The sequence below is a fragment of the Penicillium diatomitis genome, assembly GCF_028827545.1.
Source record: "Penicillium diatomitis strain IBT 30728 chromosome Unknown utg000005l_segment0_segment0, whole genome shotgun sequence".
In the NCBI taxonomy this organism is placed as follows: Eukaryota; Fungi; Ascomycota; class Eurotiomycetes; order Eurotiales; family Aspergillaceae; genus Penicillium; species Penicillium diatomitis.
The window spans coordinates 137,039-154,606 of record NW_026623177.1 but is presented as its reverse complement, the minus strand read 5'-3'; the positions used below and the strand labels follow the sequence as shown (position 1 = coordinate 154,606).

At 53.3% G+C, this 17,568-nt stretch overlaps 6 protein-coding genes across 6 annotated transcripts; 3 read left to right on the top strand and 3 right to left on the bottom strand.

The window, feature by feature from the left end:
- Nucleotides 1–1,191: 1,191 nt before the first annotated feature.
- On the top strand, nt 1,192–3,383 carry N7539_004719 (putative G1/S-specific cyclin Pcl5; the record flags this gene model as incomplete). The annotated part of the gene is made up of 2 exons (XM_056934321.1): nt 1,192–1,633; nt 1,756–3,383. The coding sequence occupies 2 exons, from the start codon at nt 1,192–1,194 to the stop codon at nt 3,381–3,383; spliced, it is 2,070 nt and encodes a 689-aa protein (XP_056789515.1).
- A 1,442-nt stretch (nt 3,384–4,825) lies between these two features.
- N7539_004718 (uncharacterized protein) lies at nt 4,826–5,767 on the top strand (the record flags this gene model as incomplete). Its single annotated transcript, XM_056934320.1, has 1 exon — nt 4,826–5,767. One exon carries the CDS (start codon nt 4,826–4,828, stop codon nt 5,765–5,767), a length of 942 nt encoding a protein of 313 aa, XP_056789514.1.
- A 1,485-nt stretch (nt 5,768–7,252) lies between these two features.
- N7539_004717 (nucleobase cation symporter-1 family protein) lies at nt 7,253–9,120 on the top strand (the record flags this gene model as incomplete). Its single annotated transcript, XM_056934319.1, has 3 exons — nt 7,253–7,388; nt 7,513–8,153; nt 8,227–9,120. 3 exons carry the CDS (start codon nt 7,253–7,255, stop codon nt 9,118–9,120), a joined length of 1,671 nt encoding a protein of 556 aa, XP_056789513.1.
- An 826-nt stretch (nt 9,121–9,946) lies between these two features.
- On the bottom strand, nt 9,947–11,149 carry N7539_004716 (IPI1/TEX10 family protein; the record flags this gene model as incomplete). The annotated part of the gene is made up of 3 exons (XM_056934318.1): nt 9,947–10,860; nt 10,960–11,032; nt 11,102–11,149. 3 exons carry the CDS (start codon nt 11,147–11,149, stop codon nt 9,947–9,949), a joined length of 1,035 nt encoding a protein of 344 aa, XP_056789512.1.
- Nucleotides 11,150–11,690: 541 nt separating this feature from the next.
- On the bottom strand, nt 11,691–11,969 carry N7539_004715 (uncharacterized protein; the record flags this gene model as incomplete). Its single annotated transcript, XM_056934317.1, has 2 exons — nt 11,691–11,843; nt 11,934–11,969. 2 exons carry the CDS (start codon nt 11,967–11,969, stop codon nt 11,691–11,693), a joined length of 189 nt encoding a protein of 62 aa, XP_056789511.1.
- A 1,768-nt stretch (nt 11,970–13,737) lies between these two features.
- On the bottom strand, nt 13,738–16,534 carry N7539_004714 (Nitrogen regulatory protein nrfA; the record flags this gene model as incomplete). Its single annotated transcript, XM_056934316.1, has 2 exons — nt 13,738–16,000; nt 16,080–16,534. The coding sequence occupies 2 exons, from the start codon at nt 16,532–16,534 to the stop codon at nt 13,738–13,740; spliced, it is 2,718 nt and encodes a 905-aa protein (XP_056789510.1).
- Between the last annotated feature and the right edge of the window lie 1,034 nt (nt 16,535–17,568).

Genomic DNA, 17,568 nt, shown 5'->3' with positions numbered 1-17,568 from the left:
TAATCATCCTCGCCATCCGCCTTCCGACCGTCTCTCTTACCCAACCTGAACGCTCGCCTCCCGCCTGCCTAATCTGCCCACCTCTGCCACCTTTCCCATCTTCACCTCACCCCCGAAGAGTCATCGCCCTCTTCCGACCCCCACACATACACATACATCACCCCCCAAACTCGACGTGACTGCCTCTCCCGATGACTGTCTAGGTGCCTGGCCCCATCTCGTCTGCTCGTCCTTTCCATCAAATCCACTTCCTTGTCTTCCTTTTCAGCCTCATCAAAATGTATCCTGCCGCTACCATTGCTACTGTCCCGATCGCCCGTATTGCCGCTATTGAATCCGTCGCCAACTCCGCTGTCATCTCCTTCTAAGCAGTCTCCTTGGCTCGTGCTCGTCTCAGTCATCGTCCGCTGTTGTTTCTTTTTGCCACGACGGTGCCTTCATAGCCGCAATACCGTGATCGGGATCTCTTTGGGTGACTCTGGTGGCCTGTTTTGCTGAGAATACCTCGGATGGAACAACAGACCTTGCTTCTCTGAACTTGGACCCACCCGTGACTCTTTTCTCGAACGGCTGTCCATTTCGCCTCTTGGGCCTCATTCGAGTCGTGATCGTTCTGCTCTTCCCCCATAATACCCTCACCTCCTCTCCCCTTCTTGATCACCAGCCCTCATTATCTTGAACCCTCTCTCTCCTCCCCTCTTCAACCTGTCGTGATCCCCCTTTCTGTAACCTTCACACCTTCTGCCTCCCTCCCCACTCCGCTCAAGTCTCTTCCTGCACTTCCCCTCACCGAGATTTCTCTCTCCTCATACGTCCCTCTATATCCCACCTAGCCCACGTAGCGTGCCTGGTGGTCCCTCTCTCCCCGCGTGATCTATATTTCTATCTATACTTGTCGACTCGTCACCCTGGCGACTCGCATCTACTAAACAGGCTTCGCCGTCGCCTCTCGCAAAAAGACGGCTCGTGTCTTTCGGCTCTCGTTCCCGGTTTCCTGCTAAACGGTATTTTTGACAACACTTTGTCCGCGCTTTCGCCTTCCTCGCGACAAGTTCGGATCCCTTTTACGTTTTTTTCTTGCCCTCGCCCGTCTTGACGATCGGCGGTGACTAGGAATAACTCCTCTTCTCACTTCGTGGAGTGAGAATCGGTTCCTTGCCCTGTAGGGCAAACTATAGTTGATCCTTCTCCATGAATCCCTCCTCCGCGCCCGATATGTCGGGCATGGCTGTCTTGGGCCTGCATCTCGCCAACCCCGGTACGAAAGCACCCCATGCGCATCCATACCCGTCCTCGCTCGCCTCCTCCGCCTCCTCCGCCTCTTCCTCCTCGTCCTCCTCGGTCTTTTCGCTCGACGCGTCGCATAGCTCGGTCTCGTCCACGGCCACAAATCCCGTGGATGTCATTTGGGAGAATGAGGGGGAGACAGGTCGAGGTGCACCGGGGGCTTGCCCCCGTGTGTTTGCGAAATGTCTGCCTCTGAAACATGATGTCGCGGTGCCCGCAGAGATGCGCATGAATCCTCGGCGCACCTCTGTCGCATCGACCAGCTCCGCCGCCGCTGCCGCTCGCCCGCCGCCCTGCCTGCTTCGTCAGTCTGAGCGAAAAGTGAACTTTGTGGACAACCTGGTCGGTAAGTGAAATTAAAAAAAAAAACCATATTTCGTGTCTACTTCTTTGGGAGAAGACGCCTTCCATCGTTTATGTTCGCAGTTTCGCGGTCGGCTAAACTTCGATTCTCTTTGGTGGTTGTAGATACGGCATCGCAGATCGTCGAGGTGATCTGGCCCCTCTCCGCCGCAGCTTCGCGAAGTGATGCCGCAACGGGGGCCAAGGGAGTTCTCCCCTTACGGACCTTCATTCAGGAGACCCTTCGTCGATCGCGCACCAGCTACTCGACCCTCCAAGTGGCACTATACTACCTCATCAAGGTCAAGTCGCACGTGCCGTCTCACGATGTCTCCAAGGACATGCGTCGGGACCAAGCTTGCACGCGCGCCATGCAGTGTGGTCGTCGCATGTTTTTGGCAGCACTGATCTTGGCCTCCAAATACTTGCAAGACCGTAACTACTCGGCTCGCGCATGGAGTAAGATTTCCGGCTTGAACACCCTGGAGATCAACCAGAATGAGTTGATGTTCTTGGACGCAGTGGGCTGGAGATTGCACATCTCCGAAGCTACCTTCCAGCGCTGGACAGAGATCGTCTTGAAGTTGACTCCTGGCGCAGGCAGCATGCCTGCGAGTGAAGGGCAGTCCTGGCGTAGCGTGCTTCCGCGTCTCACTCCGGACCTAGACTCCTTCGACCTGGAGCTGATGACCCCTGCATCGATGGCTAGCAGCCCGGATCTCGGCCACGTCGACTCTCCTTCGCCGCGCAGCACGTCGAGCATGGAGTCGTTGCGCTCGGCTGCACGCGAGCAGACTTCGGTCTGTCCACGCAGCCTGCCTCGCCCCATGGAACCGGTTTCGGTTCCACGACCTGGCTACGCGCACCTGCCTTTGCCGTCTTTGTCTCGCCCGCATATGTTGCCGACGCCTCAGATTACTCCCCATTCACACGTCTTGTGTACTCCTGCTGCGAGTGCGCCGTCGTGTGATCCTCGCCGTCCGTCCATCGGTAGTGCGATGGCTCAAGTTCAGAATATGGGTATGGCGCGCTCGATCCTTGATCAGCGCCCGCCGCTCTCAGTCTGTCCTCGAGTTCCGTCCTCCGATGGCTATCCGGTCGTGGCTCGCCGGTCATCTCTGGCTCGGTCGACATCTTCATCCTCGTCGGCTTCCTCTCCGGACTCAATGGTTTCAGACGTCTCGACTTTGTCTTCACGCTCCTCGCGATCTTCCTCGGTCTCCTCTATTGCCTCCGGAGTCGGTGCGTCGGCTCCGTCTCGCTTGGCTGTCACGGCGACTCTGCGTTGTACCAGTCAGTCACTCCTTAAAGAGAATCGCAAGAACCTGGCCATTGCTTCGCCCATCGACGAATTGCCTCTGGCAAGCATCTACCCATCCCCCGAATATCCCGTGCATCTGGGCACGGCGACGGATCTGTCCGGCTTTGTCATGGATTCTAGTCTCAACGAAGCGGCGCAGAGTCTCTGCGAATTATCCGGAGCCACTCCCGATCGGCGTCAGTGTCGTAAGCGCGGCCGTACTGGATCGGAAGATCTTCTTCTCCAGAGCAACGTTCGTCAATTGATCGATGCGGGCGCCTCTGGCAATTCTGCGATCTCTGTTAGTTCCGACGGCCAGCGGTCTGAGAACTTGCCTCAGCTTGCGGCGATTTCCTCCGTTTCTGGGCCTGCCGGCATGAAACGAGCCTGTTGCGGCAGCGAGGCAAGGAAAATAGCCTTAAACCCTAGCCTTCGTGCAGAGTATCTTTCTTGAGGAACAACATTCTGAAAAATCTTGTCCCAAAGCCTTGTTGCTAGGGTGAGAAAAAGCCCGTCTCTTTGGTGCGATTCCATTTCTCCAAAAGTCTCGCGGTGTCTTTTTTCTGTTCGCAATGATTCCCCATCAGCTCCTTGGTTTCGCCCGATACTTACATCGTGGCCTCCCTCACCTATCTTTCGTTCTGCCTCCCCCCGTCTTCCAATCTCTCTCTCTCTCTCTTCTATCCCTTGACACACACGCTGCGACCTCTCCACAACTATACGCTCTGTCTACTTTGATATTGAGTTAGGTGGGGTGGATATTGTATATAACCCATCCCGTCACTCTCCGTGGGAGACTTCCCATCTTGGCGTTGTCGGGTACAAGCTATCTTTTCTTGAGATGACCCTGCAGGTGTACGATGCCAGTGGCCTAATGCCTCGGTCACTTCTATTCCTATTCCCATATTTTTGTTGTTCATCATTTCATCTCGTCGTTATATAGGTCTATCATCCTGGAGTGTCGTGGGCATTGGACGGTTCGTTTTCTCATGCTTTTGGTCTTGGTCGTTCTCTTCTTTCATGCTGTTGGCATTGTTCCTCCTTCCTATATACCTCCCCGGGCAAAGTCGGCTCTATCTCAACCATCTATTCGCACGATCACACCATCTTATCTGCAAGAGAGCAAAGTGAATTCCATTCTTTGTCTTCTTTATCTCTTCTTTTTTCCCTTGACCGTTGGAATACGTATGGTACTATTTTTTGGGCGTCAATCCGCCGCCTTGGTGGGGAGGTTTCTAGGCATTCACGGATGGGCAATGGGCAATGGGCAATGGGCAAATTTTTTCTGATGCGATAGCGCTACTGAATCTGACAGCTTTCGCAGAGAAAGAATCTAAATTTTGCGTATCTAGTATCTCCTGCAATCACCAGTGCCCGGTAATGACCAGCCGCCATCCACTCGCTTGTTTGGTGTAATGGATGGTCCTTCTAGTTGAGGCTGAAGCTGTCAAGTTTTTGACCCATAGCGAGCGTTCTGTCATCGAATGATGAAGAATTGTATGAGTAAAGTGTAAGACTAAGAGGTACACTTAATCCAGTGCAAGCGCAACCTTGGGCTAGAAAATGCATCCAGCACCGAGGTGAAATTGCTACTGCAGGATGTAAAGTCTTTGTGTTCTCTGAATGCTGAAGTTGCAATTATGTGGCACGAGCCTAGCCGCTGTTGGCCCATCAGATAAGATCAGATGATGCATTTTGACCCATGACCCGCTGCCTTTTCTCCGCACTCCTCCCCCTTCCTCTCTTCTTTCTCCTCATCCCGTTCAAGTCTTTGCTGTCCTGCTGGGCTGATTTAGACCGTAGTTATCTATCTTTCTAAATTCTCGCCTGCTTTCTCCCACTTCTCCCACCCTGCTGGGCTGGATCGAGACAGTATTGACCCACGCCATTTTCACAATGATTTCAGCTTTGACTGTGGGTCTGCTTGCCCTTTGCTCGTCCACGTTCACTTTGACCTCGGCTTCAACTATTCCACCTTACCCGAAGCCTGGCCAGACAGTCCTTAAAGATGTACATTCTGCGTCCTCGTCAGAGCAAGACCGTCCAGAGGAGCCAGGCTCACATCTTCTGAGTCGACCCTCATGGTTTGAATCCGCTCTTCTCGCTCGCCGTCTTCTCGCCCATTCCCCTTCCGGTGTCATCTCCACCACCTTCCCGGATCACATTTCTGCCTCGTCACGTACCCCAAGCGAGGTGGCAGGGTTTCCGATCGGATTACGCGAGTATATCGCCGACTGCGATAGTGTTCTCTCCACCGATCTTGCCCACGGGGGGGATGAGGGCGATCCGACCATTCTCGCTTTGCGCGTGGCCACCTCATTTCGCAACATTGGAGCTGGGTCGAATCTCAGTCTCGAGATTGACTGGTGGGATCATCTCTCTGACGCGGGCGCGGTATATCCAGGCCTGCCACCGAGTCCGGCTGCTTTGCCGCGCGTCACACTCTTTGGACATTTGGAGACGTTGTCGATTGCGGACTTATCCTCAAGCACCAATGATGCCGCAGCGCGTCTGGAGAGGTGCTTTTTGGAATCTCATCCGGATGCCAAATGGTGGTTGCCCGGGGCTGTGGGATCTCCGCATTCGAGTTTCTGGGCGCGACTGGTGGTGACACAGGCATACTGGATTGGTGGATTTGGAGATGTTCAGCAGATTGGATGGATTAACATGACCGAGTGGAAGGGCATTCGTCCTGAGCGGAGTCTCGATGGAGTGGGTGATGGTCGGGGGTGGAAAGATGTGCGACTTCCGGGGAGAAGCATCATGCGTCATGATGGGGGGAACATTCTGGGTAATTTCCGTTGCAGATATACTGCAAGGCTTCTGTTAGCCATGTAAATGGACAGAACAAAGCTTAGGCGACGAAATTGTCATCAGGGCATTTTCAATCTGCAGTTCGCATGATTATCGAGTGTCTACACTTCTTGCCGATCACCTGATTTTCCAATTCAAACGAAATCTCCGCCCGAGCCCCTTTCTGCACGAGAAACCCATATTTTCTTCTCCCGATGGTAATCTTCATCTGCAGCAATGTGCTTTTCAGAGGCCAGTATCGTCTAGCTTGTCCCCAGGATTTGTCTCACGAATCGATTTGGATTCCGACCGAGCTTTCCTCCCATTCGTTCATCCGAAGCTTATCAGGTCGTCGTTGTTGGTGGATCCTTTGATATCCTCCCCCACAGTTCAAGTGTGGCTACTGGCTTGTCCCGAGTCAGAATAGCGTTGACAAACTTGACAGTGAGGGGATGTACCGGCACTCAGAAGCTGGACTTGACACAAGTTGCCAGAGCAGAATCACAGCGATGGTGGACTTCAGAGCGTGGGCAAGAGAAAGATGCTAGCGCTGTTTGTGAGTAAAGATCGCGGCAAGACAGTCGAATCTGTACATGTCTTGCTATCGATCATTCGGAGCGCTCCATGAGAAGCCATACTCAGTTCGAAGCAGCCATGCGGAGAAAGAGAAAGTGGCTCTTCGTAAGTTTGTACAGCAAGAGAGAGGTACCTTTTCCATGGAAGATTCACTACTACTCGGCATCTATGAGTGTACAACCTCTGCTGATGTGAATTAGGCAGTGCTTCAATTGGATCAACAAGGGCGTCCTCCAACCCCCATCCTCAGAAACACTCTTTTCTGGAGAAACCTCAGACAAAGAGCATGCAAAATGGCCCGGTAGGGCGGTAACGCATGAGGGCTTCGGTATTTTTGATTAGAGGTGATGATCAGCACATCTCAGCCCAATCCATGGCTATCTCCTTCATCCCGTATCGCTTAACTTTGCTAATCCCTCGGGCTGGACAACTCTGAAGTCTGGACTACTGTCCGCTTATCTGCAAGCTCACGAGTGTTTATCTTTCCATCTGCGGCAACACTCGCGCATGGTCTGGACGTTGGACCGGGCAAAAGTCCCCTGGATTGGACGTCACAGAACCGAGCCGGTTTCTCTAATCCCTGCTTCTCCCTATCAGTAACTCTAATGCGACTCTGACTGGGATCTTTGGACTCTCGGCTACTCGATGTGGCTGTTCATCCTTTCCCCCACCCCTCTTATTCTTGTCACGCTACAATGATACCTCCAATGATGCTGCGATAATAAGCTTATCGGCAAGATTGACGCACGAGCGCAAAGAGGGTCATACATGCAGGAGTACTAGTATATTCTCCTCAGCTGCCGCTCCAATGGCGCAGGTTTGCTCTCTTCATCTCCTTCATGATCCAACGATTCGAGCGCTTCGTTTTCTCACCCCTAAATCGTGATTGACACCTCGGACATTGAGACCGACTCAACCGTCAGCCAGGCTCGTATTGAACTCTCGCCATCCATCATGCGCATCGCCCGGCCCCGATTGAGGGTCTCCCAGCCTCAATCGGCCTTCGCAGAGGGTAGTACTCGATGGACCAATTTGGATCTCGACCCCGTGCCATTGCTAGGCCGCAAATGGGGTGTAATGAGTCTCATAGGTACAGTCCCAAACCCATGGCTTCTCTGTCGTGGATGCTTGCGCCACACATGCTTGGGGGCCAAGAAGCCTTCAAATTGCATGTGGAGATGTTTACTCTGACATTCTTTTACGGAATTTTCTAGCATATTGGATCTCCGATGCCTTCAATGCCGCAACATGGCAATTCGCCAGTAGCATCATTGCTGTGGGCCTCACATATCGAGAGGCCCTGGCGATCGTCGCAATCTCCTTCTTCATCATATCCTTCGTGATCGCCGGTAACGGTGCCGTGGGTGCCATTTATCACGTTCCATTCCCCGTGATCGCGCGTGCCAGCTGGGGATTTTGGGGCTCCTATATTGCCATTGTCTCGCGATTAATTCTGGCGGTCTTTTGGTTTGCCATTCAAAATGTCAATGGGGGTAACTCGGTTCGAGTCATGATCGGAGCCATCTGGCCGAGTTTTCTGGAACTGGAGAATGATATTCCCCTGTCGCAGGGCATCACCACAAACGGAATGATCGCCTTCTTGATCTTTTGGATCATCCAATTCCCCTTTTTATGCATGCATCCTAACAAGCTGCGGTGGCTGTTCACCGTCAAGTCGATCGTGGTGCCACTGGCCTGGATCGGAATTTTGATCTGGGCCTTTACCGTGGAAAAAGGTGGTGGCGCGATCTTTGCTCAGCAAAAGGCAACCGTCTCGGGCTCCAAGTATAGCTGGCTGTTTCTGGCCAACATGACCTCGGTCCTGGGAAATTATGCCACTCTCAGTGTGAATCAGGTAAGATTCGTGGATCGTCGGTCCGGCTTTCCCTCGCAGACGCTAGTATCTAACTCACTTGCTTGCGCATCAGTCTGATTTTTCTCGATATTCACGGATCAACCCTCGATGGCAATTGTTGTACATCCCCATGCTCCCCGTGATATTTACCTTCATCTCATTCATCGGCATCGCTGCATCATCCGCCGGTCAAGCACACTACCATCTTGCGACTATCCCCTGGGACCCCAACGAGTTGATCAGTCACTGGCCCAACCGCGCTGCACGCTTCTTTGGCGCGGCATCTTTCGCGATTGCATCGCTAGGAGTCAATATTTCGGCCAATTCGCTATCGGCTGCAAACGACTTTACCGCGCTCGCTCCTCAAGTGTTGAACATTCGTCGCGGTCAGATTCTTTGCGCTCTGCTCTCGTGGGCCCTGGTTCCCTGGAAGATCCTTGCTTCGGCAGGCAACTTTCTAAGTTTCATGAGCGCGTATGCGATCTTCCTTGGACCGATCGGCGCAATTATGCTGTTTGACTTTTGGGTCGTCAATCGCGGCCGCTACGATGTTCTGGCGTTATACCAACCTCGAAACCCCACATATCGATATGCGGGGACGCTCCCATTCTCGAAAACCTCGATCTGGGGCTTGAATTGGCGCGCTTTGGTCTCCTTCATCGTGGGAGTGGTGCCGAGTCTACCGGGTTTGATCAATGGCGTGGACTTGAAGATTGACGTTGGTGTCGGTGTTCATCCATACCAATTTGGGTGGTTGCTGGGATTCGCCGCCACAGCAGTCGTCTATCTTGCTCTGTCGTGGCTCTATCCAGCAAAGCACACTCAAGTGGCTCGGGCGGTCCTTCCGGACGAGATCTACGACGGACACGGGATTGTGGTAGAAGGGGTCGAGGCCGAAAGTTCCGAGAGAATTTCGGCGACTTCCCGGGGCGAAAAAGTGCCCGACGAGTCGGAAAAGGTAGTTTAGACAGTTCCGACTTCTAGGTATCTTTCTGCAACGATGGAATACATGTGAAATTTTACCATTCAGTGGATTTATCGTATCTTCAGATGGAGAATTTCATCACAGTCTGCGACGGGCGCTTCCTCGTCTTTTGCCCCGAATGAGAGAGCCCCAAGGGCCACGGAGGCAGACCGACGGATTTGGAATCTCGTGAAGAGATGCAATCGCGAACATGGGCCAAAGCCCATTGCTGTAGTATAGATTCACTTTCCATATGCAAGAATCAACGTGGCAAGTTCGAATGGTCTCGGTTGGGGGTATCATTTCAATTTCATGTATAGGGATCTCTGTAGTATATACACGTCGCGGGTAGCAGAAGGGGTCCGCATCCCAAAATCCAATGGTAAAGTGACATAGTGGGTAAAGTAGAGTGGCCGCTTCATCCATTAAGATCCGTACCTCAGGAGCTATGGAGAAACGATGTCGATGACGAGTTTCGATGCCGTATCATGCGGGCAAATCTTCAACGCATTCACTTCGGCAAATGACTGAAGTGTGTTCGTACACTGAGAGGGGATCCAAATCTCATTCGCTCGAAGCATGGACACTGGGTGATGTTGATTGAGTCTGGCGGTACGGTACTTTTGTCAAATCTGACTAGGATCGAAATCAGGTGGTGGAGGTTCCTTGTCCATACACTGTTGACAATGCATGATGGAAGATGCGAGCCTGAAGCCACTGCAGCCATCTCATCTCCTAGAGGGTCAAAGGCGTGAGCGGTTTGGATTCAGCTTCATTCCAACTCCCCGAGATGTGGTATGAGCAACCGGTCTCGAAAGAGATCAGACAATCAAGGTCCAGATCCGTATGAAAGGGCCTCCTTAAGAACCTTGGTCACTCCGGAGGATGCACGGCCCAGTTCACCACCCTCTTCTCGCGCACTCTTGAGCCCCCGCTCAACAGCTGGCAGGAACCGAGTCGAAAAGACTCGGAAGCGATCCTCCCGAGTTTCGTACATTTCGCCCTCCTCGTCTCGTGGCTGGCCAAACAGATTCAGATAGGCATAAGGGGTGGCCGAGTCGGAGATCATGTGTTGGCTTGTCTGACACAAGGGGAATGGCCATGTCGAAGACGACTGTACAACCAACGGATCTTCACCTCCATCGGATGCTCCTGGAGCCCCAATGCCCGCGTCCAAAAATCCCGCCAATGCACCCAAAACCTTGACCATGGGCCGACCTTGACTTCCGGATTTTCCAAATGAGGCTCGATTTGACGACCAGCGTGCCGACTCCTCCGTGTGCCATCCTAGTATCGACAAGAAGCAATTGAAGGTCTTGATCCATCCGCCGGCACAGGACACAACAGCTTCACCGGCCGCCTCGACCATCCATGAGAGGATCTCCACGGCGGAGACACGAATGTCAGCGGCCAGATGGGTCATACCGGCACGGACGTAAGGAAGAAGTTGCGCCACGTGATCCTGTACATCGTTGTTGGGGAGGGTGCGCAGGAGTTTGAGAAGCGCCGTGCGAACGTTGTTGTTTGCGTCCAGGATCAATGGAAGTAAAGACGGCAGCATCACGCTGACGGGTTGCGGGAGAGGCGAATTGACCGGTCGCGAGGCGATCGTCGTAGTCAGATGGGCAAGCGAATCGCGCCGTTGGCTATCTGATTTGGAGGAGAGAAGAGAGAGGTGATGAGAGAATTGGCTATCGGCATTGGGAGCGGAGACGTGGAGGGACTGTTGATTGAGGACAATTGCTATTCACAAGCGTCAGAAAAAAAATTGAATCGAAATGTGCAGATGAGTCTCCCGCTTTAGATTTTCACACACAAGGATATCGTGGATGTTCATCATACCTTTGGATCGGAAACTGGTATCTGTAAAGTTCTCCGGCTTCGCCTTGGCCTTTCCGACTTTGAGTTTGGGTTTCTGGGCGAGTCAGTTTGTCAGAGTTCTCAATTCTCCTTCGTAAACGGTGGGAATTCTTGAAGAGCTCACTTGGAAGTCCTTTTGCTTCTCCTTCTTTCTTTTGGCACTGGAACCCATGATTGCTGTGTGTGTCTATTCAGTTACAGGATGGACAGCTGTTGCGGTGACTTTTTTTGGGGGGGGGGGGGGGGGGGGGACGCACTTATCACACGTGATGACAATAACAGCCTCAGGCAGTCTCGGCGTCTCCCCTCAACGATGAACGACCGAACGACCGACTTACGGATGAATTACGGGAGAAAAAGGCCGTGTAACAGAAGCCAAAGAAAAAGACCTTAGTATTGTCTTAAACCCCGTCTTGCATAGACTGGCCAATGCTAAGGAACAATTACCTTGTCTGAGACCTTGTCAACTGCACTTGTTGGTAAGGCTCAAATATCAAAAGATTAGCGGCCAACATTTCTCCGCGTCATGTCACTGTAAAAAGAAGAGAACTCGTGGGGACTGGGGACCATATTGCAATTGCAATCCACTTCGTTTCCCCGGGAGCGTGGTCGAGCGATACCGATGCATTTTCAACTAACCCCTGTCCACTCTTGCGATTAGTCTCCAAGCGCCCCCAATCCATTGCATATATGGAGGTTTTATCCGGTGGTAGTCACTCGCCTCGAGACCCTCCGCCCAAAGCCTTGGCGACCGTCTCATGCGCCGAGTCCAACATTGACTTTCCCTGCTTGCCGGACCCTTTCGCCGACTTCTTGAACTGGCTATGCTCGCTAGTCGATGTATCTGAGAGACGACGCGTAGTTGCCTTGGTGTCACCTCCAGTTTAGAAACAAAATTGTCATACGTTAGTGGGAGTGGCTGGACATCTTTGCTCATCGAGTTGAGAGGCATATACCGGGCTCAAAAAAGTCTGCGAGTCGCTGTCGGGCATTACTGGCCGATTCTTTGGCCTGACGCGTGTATGGGTCTGGCTTGCTCACGTCGGCGATGGTTGATTCAAACTCTTCTAGAACGACGGGTCAGGTCAATTTCTCTAATAGGAGTATGGTTACCAAGTATCAATGATCTTTTGTAGAGAACACCCACCATCGGTGTTTGCGTTATCGTACTACTCCCGGTCGAATTGGGAGGAGATTAGTCCTTGGCGTTTCAGTGAATAAGCCGGGAGTAGAAGGGAAATCACTCTACCGCAGCAGGTCCAGACATGTCTCTTGCTTGGATCAATGATTCTATCTCAATGTTCATAGAGTTTGAAGATTGTGCTATGCCCAGTTGGTGGAAAGAGACAGGTATTACCCAGTGAGTAAAAAGCTGTAAGTGATCTCTAATCCTCAGCTTTACCGGCATGTCTAGGTTTAAATTTATATTGATTGGTGAGGATGACGAGATTGCTATGTAGCAGAGATTGAAACCTAAAGACGATGTTCGAACCAAGCCAGTATCTCGCCTGATGACATTATACCTGCGTTCTACTGACGTAACAACACAATTGACCACAACCATGGCACAGTGAGTCCAGCGCGAGAAAAGAAATCGAGTCTCATCGACACCTCGGCAGTCGTGGCAAATGTGGCGAAAAAGAAATCGATTCCACAAGTCTTCCCAACAGCTGCCTTTACAACACTCAGCTACAGACGCACACCCGTCGAGCATGAAAATTGGCCGTTTCGAATTTGTGATCAAGATGATGACCACGACCTAGATACCAGACGTTAATGCGGGTGATAGGCTGAAGAGTGGGGGATGTGGAGACTTTCGTTTTTAAGGTTAAACTGCCGTCAATGACTATCAGGGCAGGCTCCTGAGGCTAGTAGTAGCCTAGCCCACCAGTAGACCACCATGTATAATTCTATATAAACAAGGCCTTCCAAAGGCAGGTTCCATCGACGAAAGAATCGAATCGAAGCCTCTCAAGCCTGTGGCGCGTTCTATCAGTGCCAGCCTCTCACATTCTCGTCCGGCATTTGAATGTTACGAGCGATCTCCGGCGTTCTCAGATGACTCGTGGCCTCTCTACAAAGGTGCTACCATACCTATGCTATAAAGGTCATCTGCATCAGCCACAAGGATGGAGTACAGACCTACAGTTGGATCAAAGAAGCAGATGAACTAATGTGTTGAAAGAGGTAGCTCGTCAAATTCATAGTCAAAGATCAAGTCTAAAATAAGCGCGTAAAATCCCATTAAAACCTCTGCAGGTCAGCCGCTCAGCAGCGCGTGACTCGACGTAAGAGCGCATAAGCATTGAAGCAAACCAGAAAGAAGACGCGGAAACGAGTCAGAAAAAAAAAGAAATCGAAAAAAAGACATGAGATGCGCACTTCTGCCCGGGTCCAGTATAGATATCAGAAACACAAAGAGGAAAGAAACATGAGAGCAAAGACTAGACACCGGACAGACGCGGTTGTATCAATCAAATCACAAAGATCATCAAGCACACATAACAGATAACGAAACACAGATAGTGACATCACAGTAAGAGAAGGACCAGGTTCACCCAGCTGCCTGAAAAGTGATCCCATGGCAAAGAAAAGGAAAAAAAGAAGGGGCCAGAAGTCGGGTAAAAAGAGAAAACAACCATCTGGTGGATCTGTAGCTCAAATCTCATTTGTCACGCCAACACCCAAGCTCGAGAGACGCAAGAGTACATTGTTCACCACTGGCTCCAGCTCAACAGACTATATGATAGCCAGGCGAAGCTAAAGACTCATGGTCAGCCACTCCCACTCCTGACTGGCGCCTTGCCCACCAGCAATACTATGATTAGCCGGATTGGCAGCTGCAGGGGGCATAGCGGGCGCCAAGGGCACCACTTTCGACCGACCAGCGGAAGTGTTGGCTCGGGGACTGTCTTCGCCATCCGGATCAGAACCCGTAGGAGCCTTTTCCAGACGGCGCTGCCGTCGGGGGGCCACTTGCACCCCTGCGCGAGCCGATGCCACCCCGGCAGGAGGACCTGCCTTGGGTGGAGCGGCAGCAATAGGCACCACACCTGGCTTACCCATCGTGCTAGACCCAAGAATGGCGGGAGGAGACTCTGAGGAGTTGCCGTTGGGTGTACGAGAGGCAATCAAGTTGGAGGGTGCCTGCTGAAGGGAGTTCTTGCGAGAGGACTTTTTGGAGCCGCGGGAGGTACCGACGGCTAGAGAGTTGGCACTGCTGCGGTTGCGCTTCTTGATGACGTCGGTCTTCAGCGACAAGGGACGAACGACGCCGTGAAGCTTCAAGAACAAACCGCAGGCATTGCACAGAGGCTGACCCTCGGGGTTACGACGCCACAACGGAGTGGTCTGGGTGAAACAATTGGTGCATGTCGTCGGTCCGGCATTAGGATCTCCGTTCCTGGAGCCGCCCGGACTGCCTGGTCGTGAGGGCACAGCACTGCTCAGACCAGATTCCGGGGGAGTGTTAGGCGAAGGATGATTGGTGGGCGGGTTGGAGGTAAAACCGGTCATGCTCTGGCGAAGCAAAGCGGGTGCATTCGGGGTCGAGGCGGTACGGGCAATCTTCTGGCGCCGGGGATCCATGTCACGGTTTCGTACGTCGCTCACCGAAGCTGCAGAGCCGTGGCCCCGCCCCGTCAAACTACTGCTGTGCTGCCAATCGGACGAGCCATCCATCACATCAACCGAACCGATGGTGACTTGCTTACGATGCATTCCGTTGAAGCCTGGCAAAGACTGAACGGAGCCTGCAAACCCGCTGTCCCAATTGAGACCCGACTGGAGATCGCCCTCCTCCATGGGGGAGTAGTCGTTGGGCATGGCGATTCCTCCTCGGCCATACGAAGGGCCGTCATCGTCCTCGTTATCGGAGTCGCCTCCGAAGGTGAACATGCTGTTGGTCGGAGCGGTCGAGGAGAAGTCGCCGGCTCCAAGTACCTGGTGTGGATTCACGTGTTGCAGCTGAGGAACCGAGAAGCCAGACGGATGAATGGGAGTGGGCGCGATGGGGACAGAGCTGGGGGCCGAAAACTCGGCGGAAGAAGTGCCCGTGTTGGTGCCGAACATGTGACGGGGTTGTAGGGAGGCCGACAGATTCGAGGTCCGCTGCTGCAGATAGTTCGGAATGCGGCGTTGAGTATGGGGGTCGGTTGAGGGCACGTCGTTGAAGAATAGAGATTGCTCGCCTTCGTAAATCGGCTGCGGGGTCGAGACAGCGGATTGATAACCCGAGGGCGGCGGGGAAAAGAACTCGGTCGAGTTGAGGGACGAGGCCAACGGGGTTTGCGCATACAGATTGGAAAATGGATGGCCCGAGGTCATGGGAGATTCGGAAGGGGAGAAAGTGAAATGTTGCTGATAGGGACCTGCGGAATGAATACCGTGATCCTCACCCATGCCGAGGGTATCCAGGTTGAAGGGGACACTGTTGGTATGGTGGTGCTGCGAACGACGGCCGCCAACAGTACCGTTACCCGGCATCGCGAATGCGGGAGGCGGGTGATCCAACGAATAGTCCGGTAGCGTCGAGGCCAGCTCCGAGTGGTGTGCGAGTGCGGCGTTGGATACGGGAGGCACCTGCGGCGATGCGTCGGCCGGGCGTTTCCTGGTTGGGGCGCCCAGGCCGGAGAAGAATTGTCTCTCGTCGATACTGGTCTTGCGGACTCGACGGGGGACGTACCCGAACTCGCTGTTGTTGCGTTGATCAGGCGGCGGATGTTGGAAGGATGCGGCCACCGTTGTATCATGCATCGGCTGGTCTTTGCGAGTCTTGATGGGGATGGAGGCGGTGGGAGTGGCATTGAACTGGCGATCGGCCGCGAGGTGGTGAGAGCTATATTCAGTGGGGGAGTCAAAGGGAACGATGAAGTCATCAATATTCATCGCATCGGGCGTTGCGTCCATGGTCATGTCGGCATGTTGGTCAGACGAGGAAGTGGAGGCCTGTTCCTCAGACAAATGCAGCTGGGATAAGCCGCTGGTGTTGGGACTGGTGCTGTCTTTTTGGAGTTGCAATGTCCTGAGAGTCAATCCAGGGTCAGTCCGGGGGTCGACAATTTTCAACGGCGGGGGAGGCGAGTTTTGCGAGGGGAACCTACCGCGCTTGCTCTCGTTCCTTGCGCCGTAAACTCATGGCCATCATGCGCCATGTCAAGTTCTCCATGCGTTCCTGGTTTGGGAGCTGGGATTTGGTTCGGGTGTACAGCTTCCAGATCTGAGCGGCCAAGGGATCGTTCTTCTGCAGCTCATCCGGATTGTCATGCCCGCGCGGGGCACCGGTCTTCCATTCGGGGAAGATGGCATCCGAGAGCATGCCGTCCTGGGCTCTGGTGGTGTTGTTATTGGTGTTGGTGTTGGAGGATGAGTCGGTCGGGCTAAAGGGGGAGCCAAAGGACAAGTCGTCGGACATCATATGCGAGTCATCGAAGTCGACACTCGGCAAGGCCAAGGCAGATGAGTGCGACGGTCGGGATCCTCCGTTCGCATTGGCGTGCCCATAAGCAGCCGCAGGCCCGTGCCCGTACCCGCGCCCTCCATGGTTCAAGCCCTCCATGGTCGCTGTGCAGAGCCACAGAAGGAGGGGGGAAAGACCGAGGGGGAAGAAAAATAGACGGAGGGTCTCAGGATGGCAGAGACAAATATAGTTGAAAGGCACGGCGGCGGGGGGTTGGTTGGTGTTGGTGGTGGTGGTGATGGTCACAGACGTGGAGCTGGAGCTGGAGATTGGTTGAATGGGAAATTTCCCCCGTACCCGCCGTAAACGAGGGTCTCGTCCGGGGGAGGGAAAGTTGGATGAGGCCCAGAAAAAGGACAGAGGCAACCGAGCGAGGCGATAGGGCAGGAGGATGCAGCCAGCGACCGGGGTCAGCACCGACGTCAGTACCGCTTTTCACCGAGCGAACGAGGGGTGGGGGGGCAGTCGCATGGAAGCGTAATCCCGGGCAGGTACTCACGATGAGAAGGAGAGAGAGAGGGGGGGGGGGGGGCGGGAGGAGATGAACGGAGTTCAGAGATCGAGTAAGAATGAGAGAGAGAGAGAGAGAGAGAGAGAGAGAGAGAGAGAGAAGAAGGAAGAGTGGACAGCAGACAGGTGTGAAAGTGGGAGGAGGTATATAGGATCGGAGGATATGGACGGGGCACAGAACCCAGCGATCTGACAATTGGGACGATGAAGAAGTGGAAAAAGTTCTAGAGAGAGTTCACGACTTCGGCCAGTCGGACTCGGCTGTAACGTCTGGATGGCCGGATTGGTATTGGATGCCGTTCCTCTTTCTAGTTTCTTCACTTGCTAGTGAGATCTTTTTCTTTTCTTTTTTCCCTTTTACACATCTCCAGAGAAGGTCTCTCGACGTTTCGTAGAGGAGGAGGGCTAGACCCTCCAGGCGCTCATGCCCCGAGCTTGCGATCACGTTCAAGCAGTGAGTGAAGAATACACAAGGGAACAGGAGAGAGATGCAGATTCGACGCCGAAAGATAGGGAAAAAGAAAAGAGGGTCGAGTCGAGATCGAGGCTGAGGTCGAATTGACGGGACGATAGACCGGGGGAAAGATTTGACGTTGAAGGAGGGAGCACCGGTCGGACCTCCT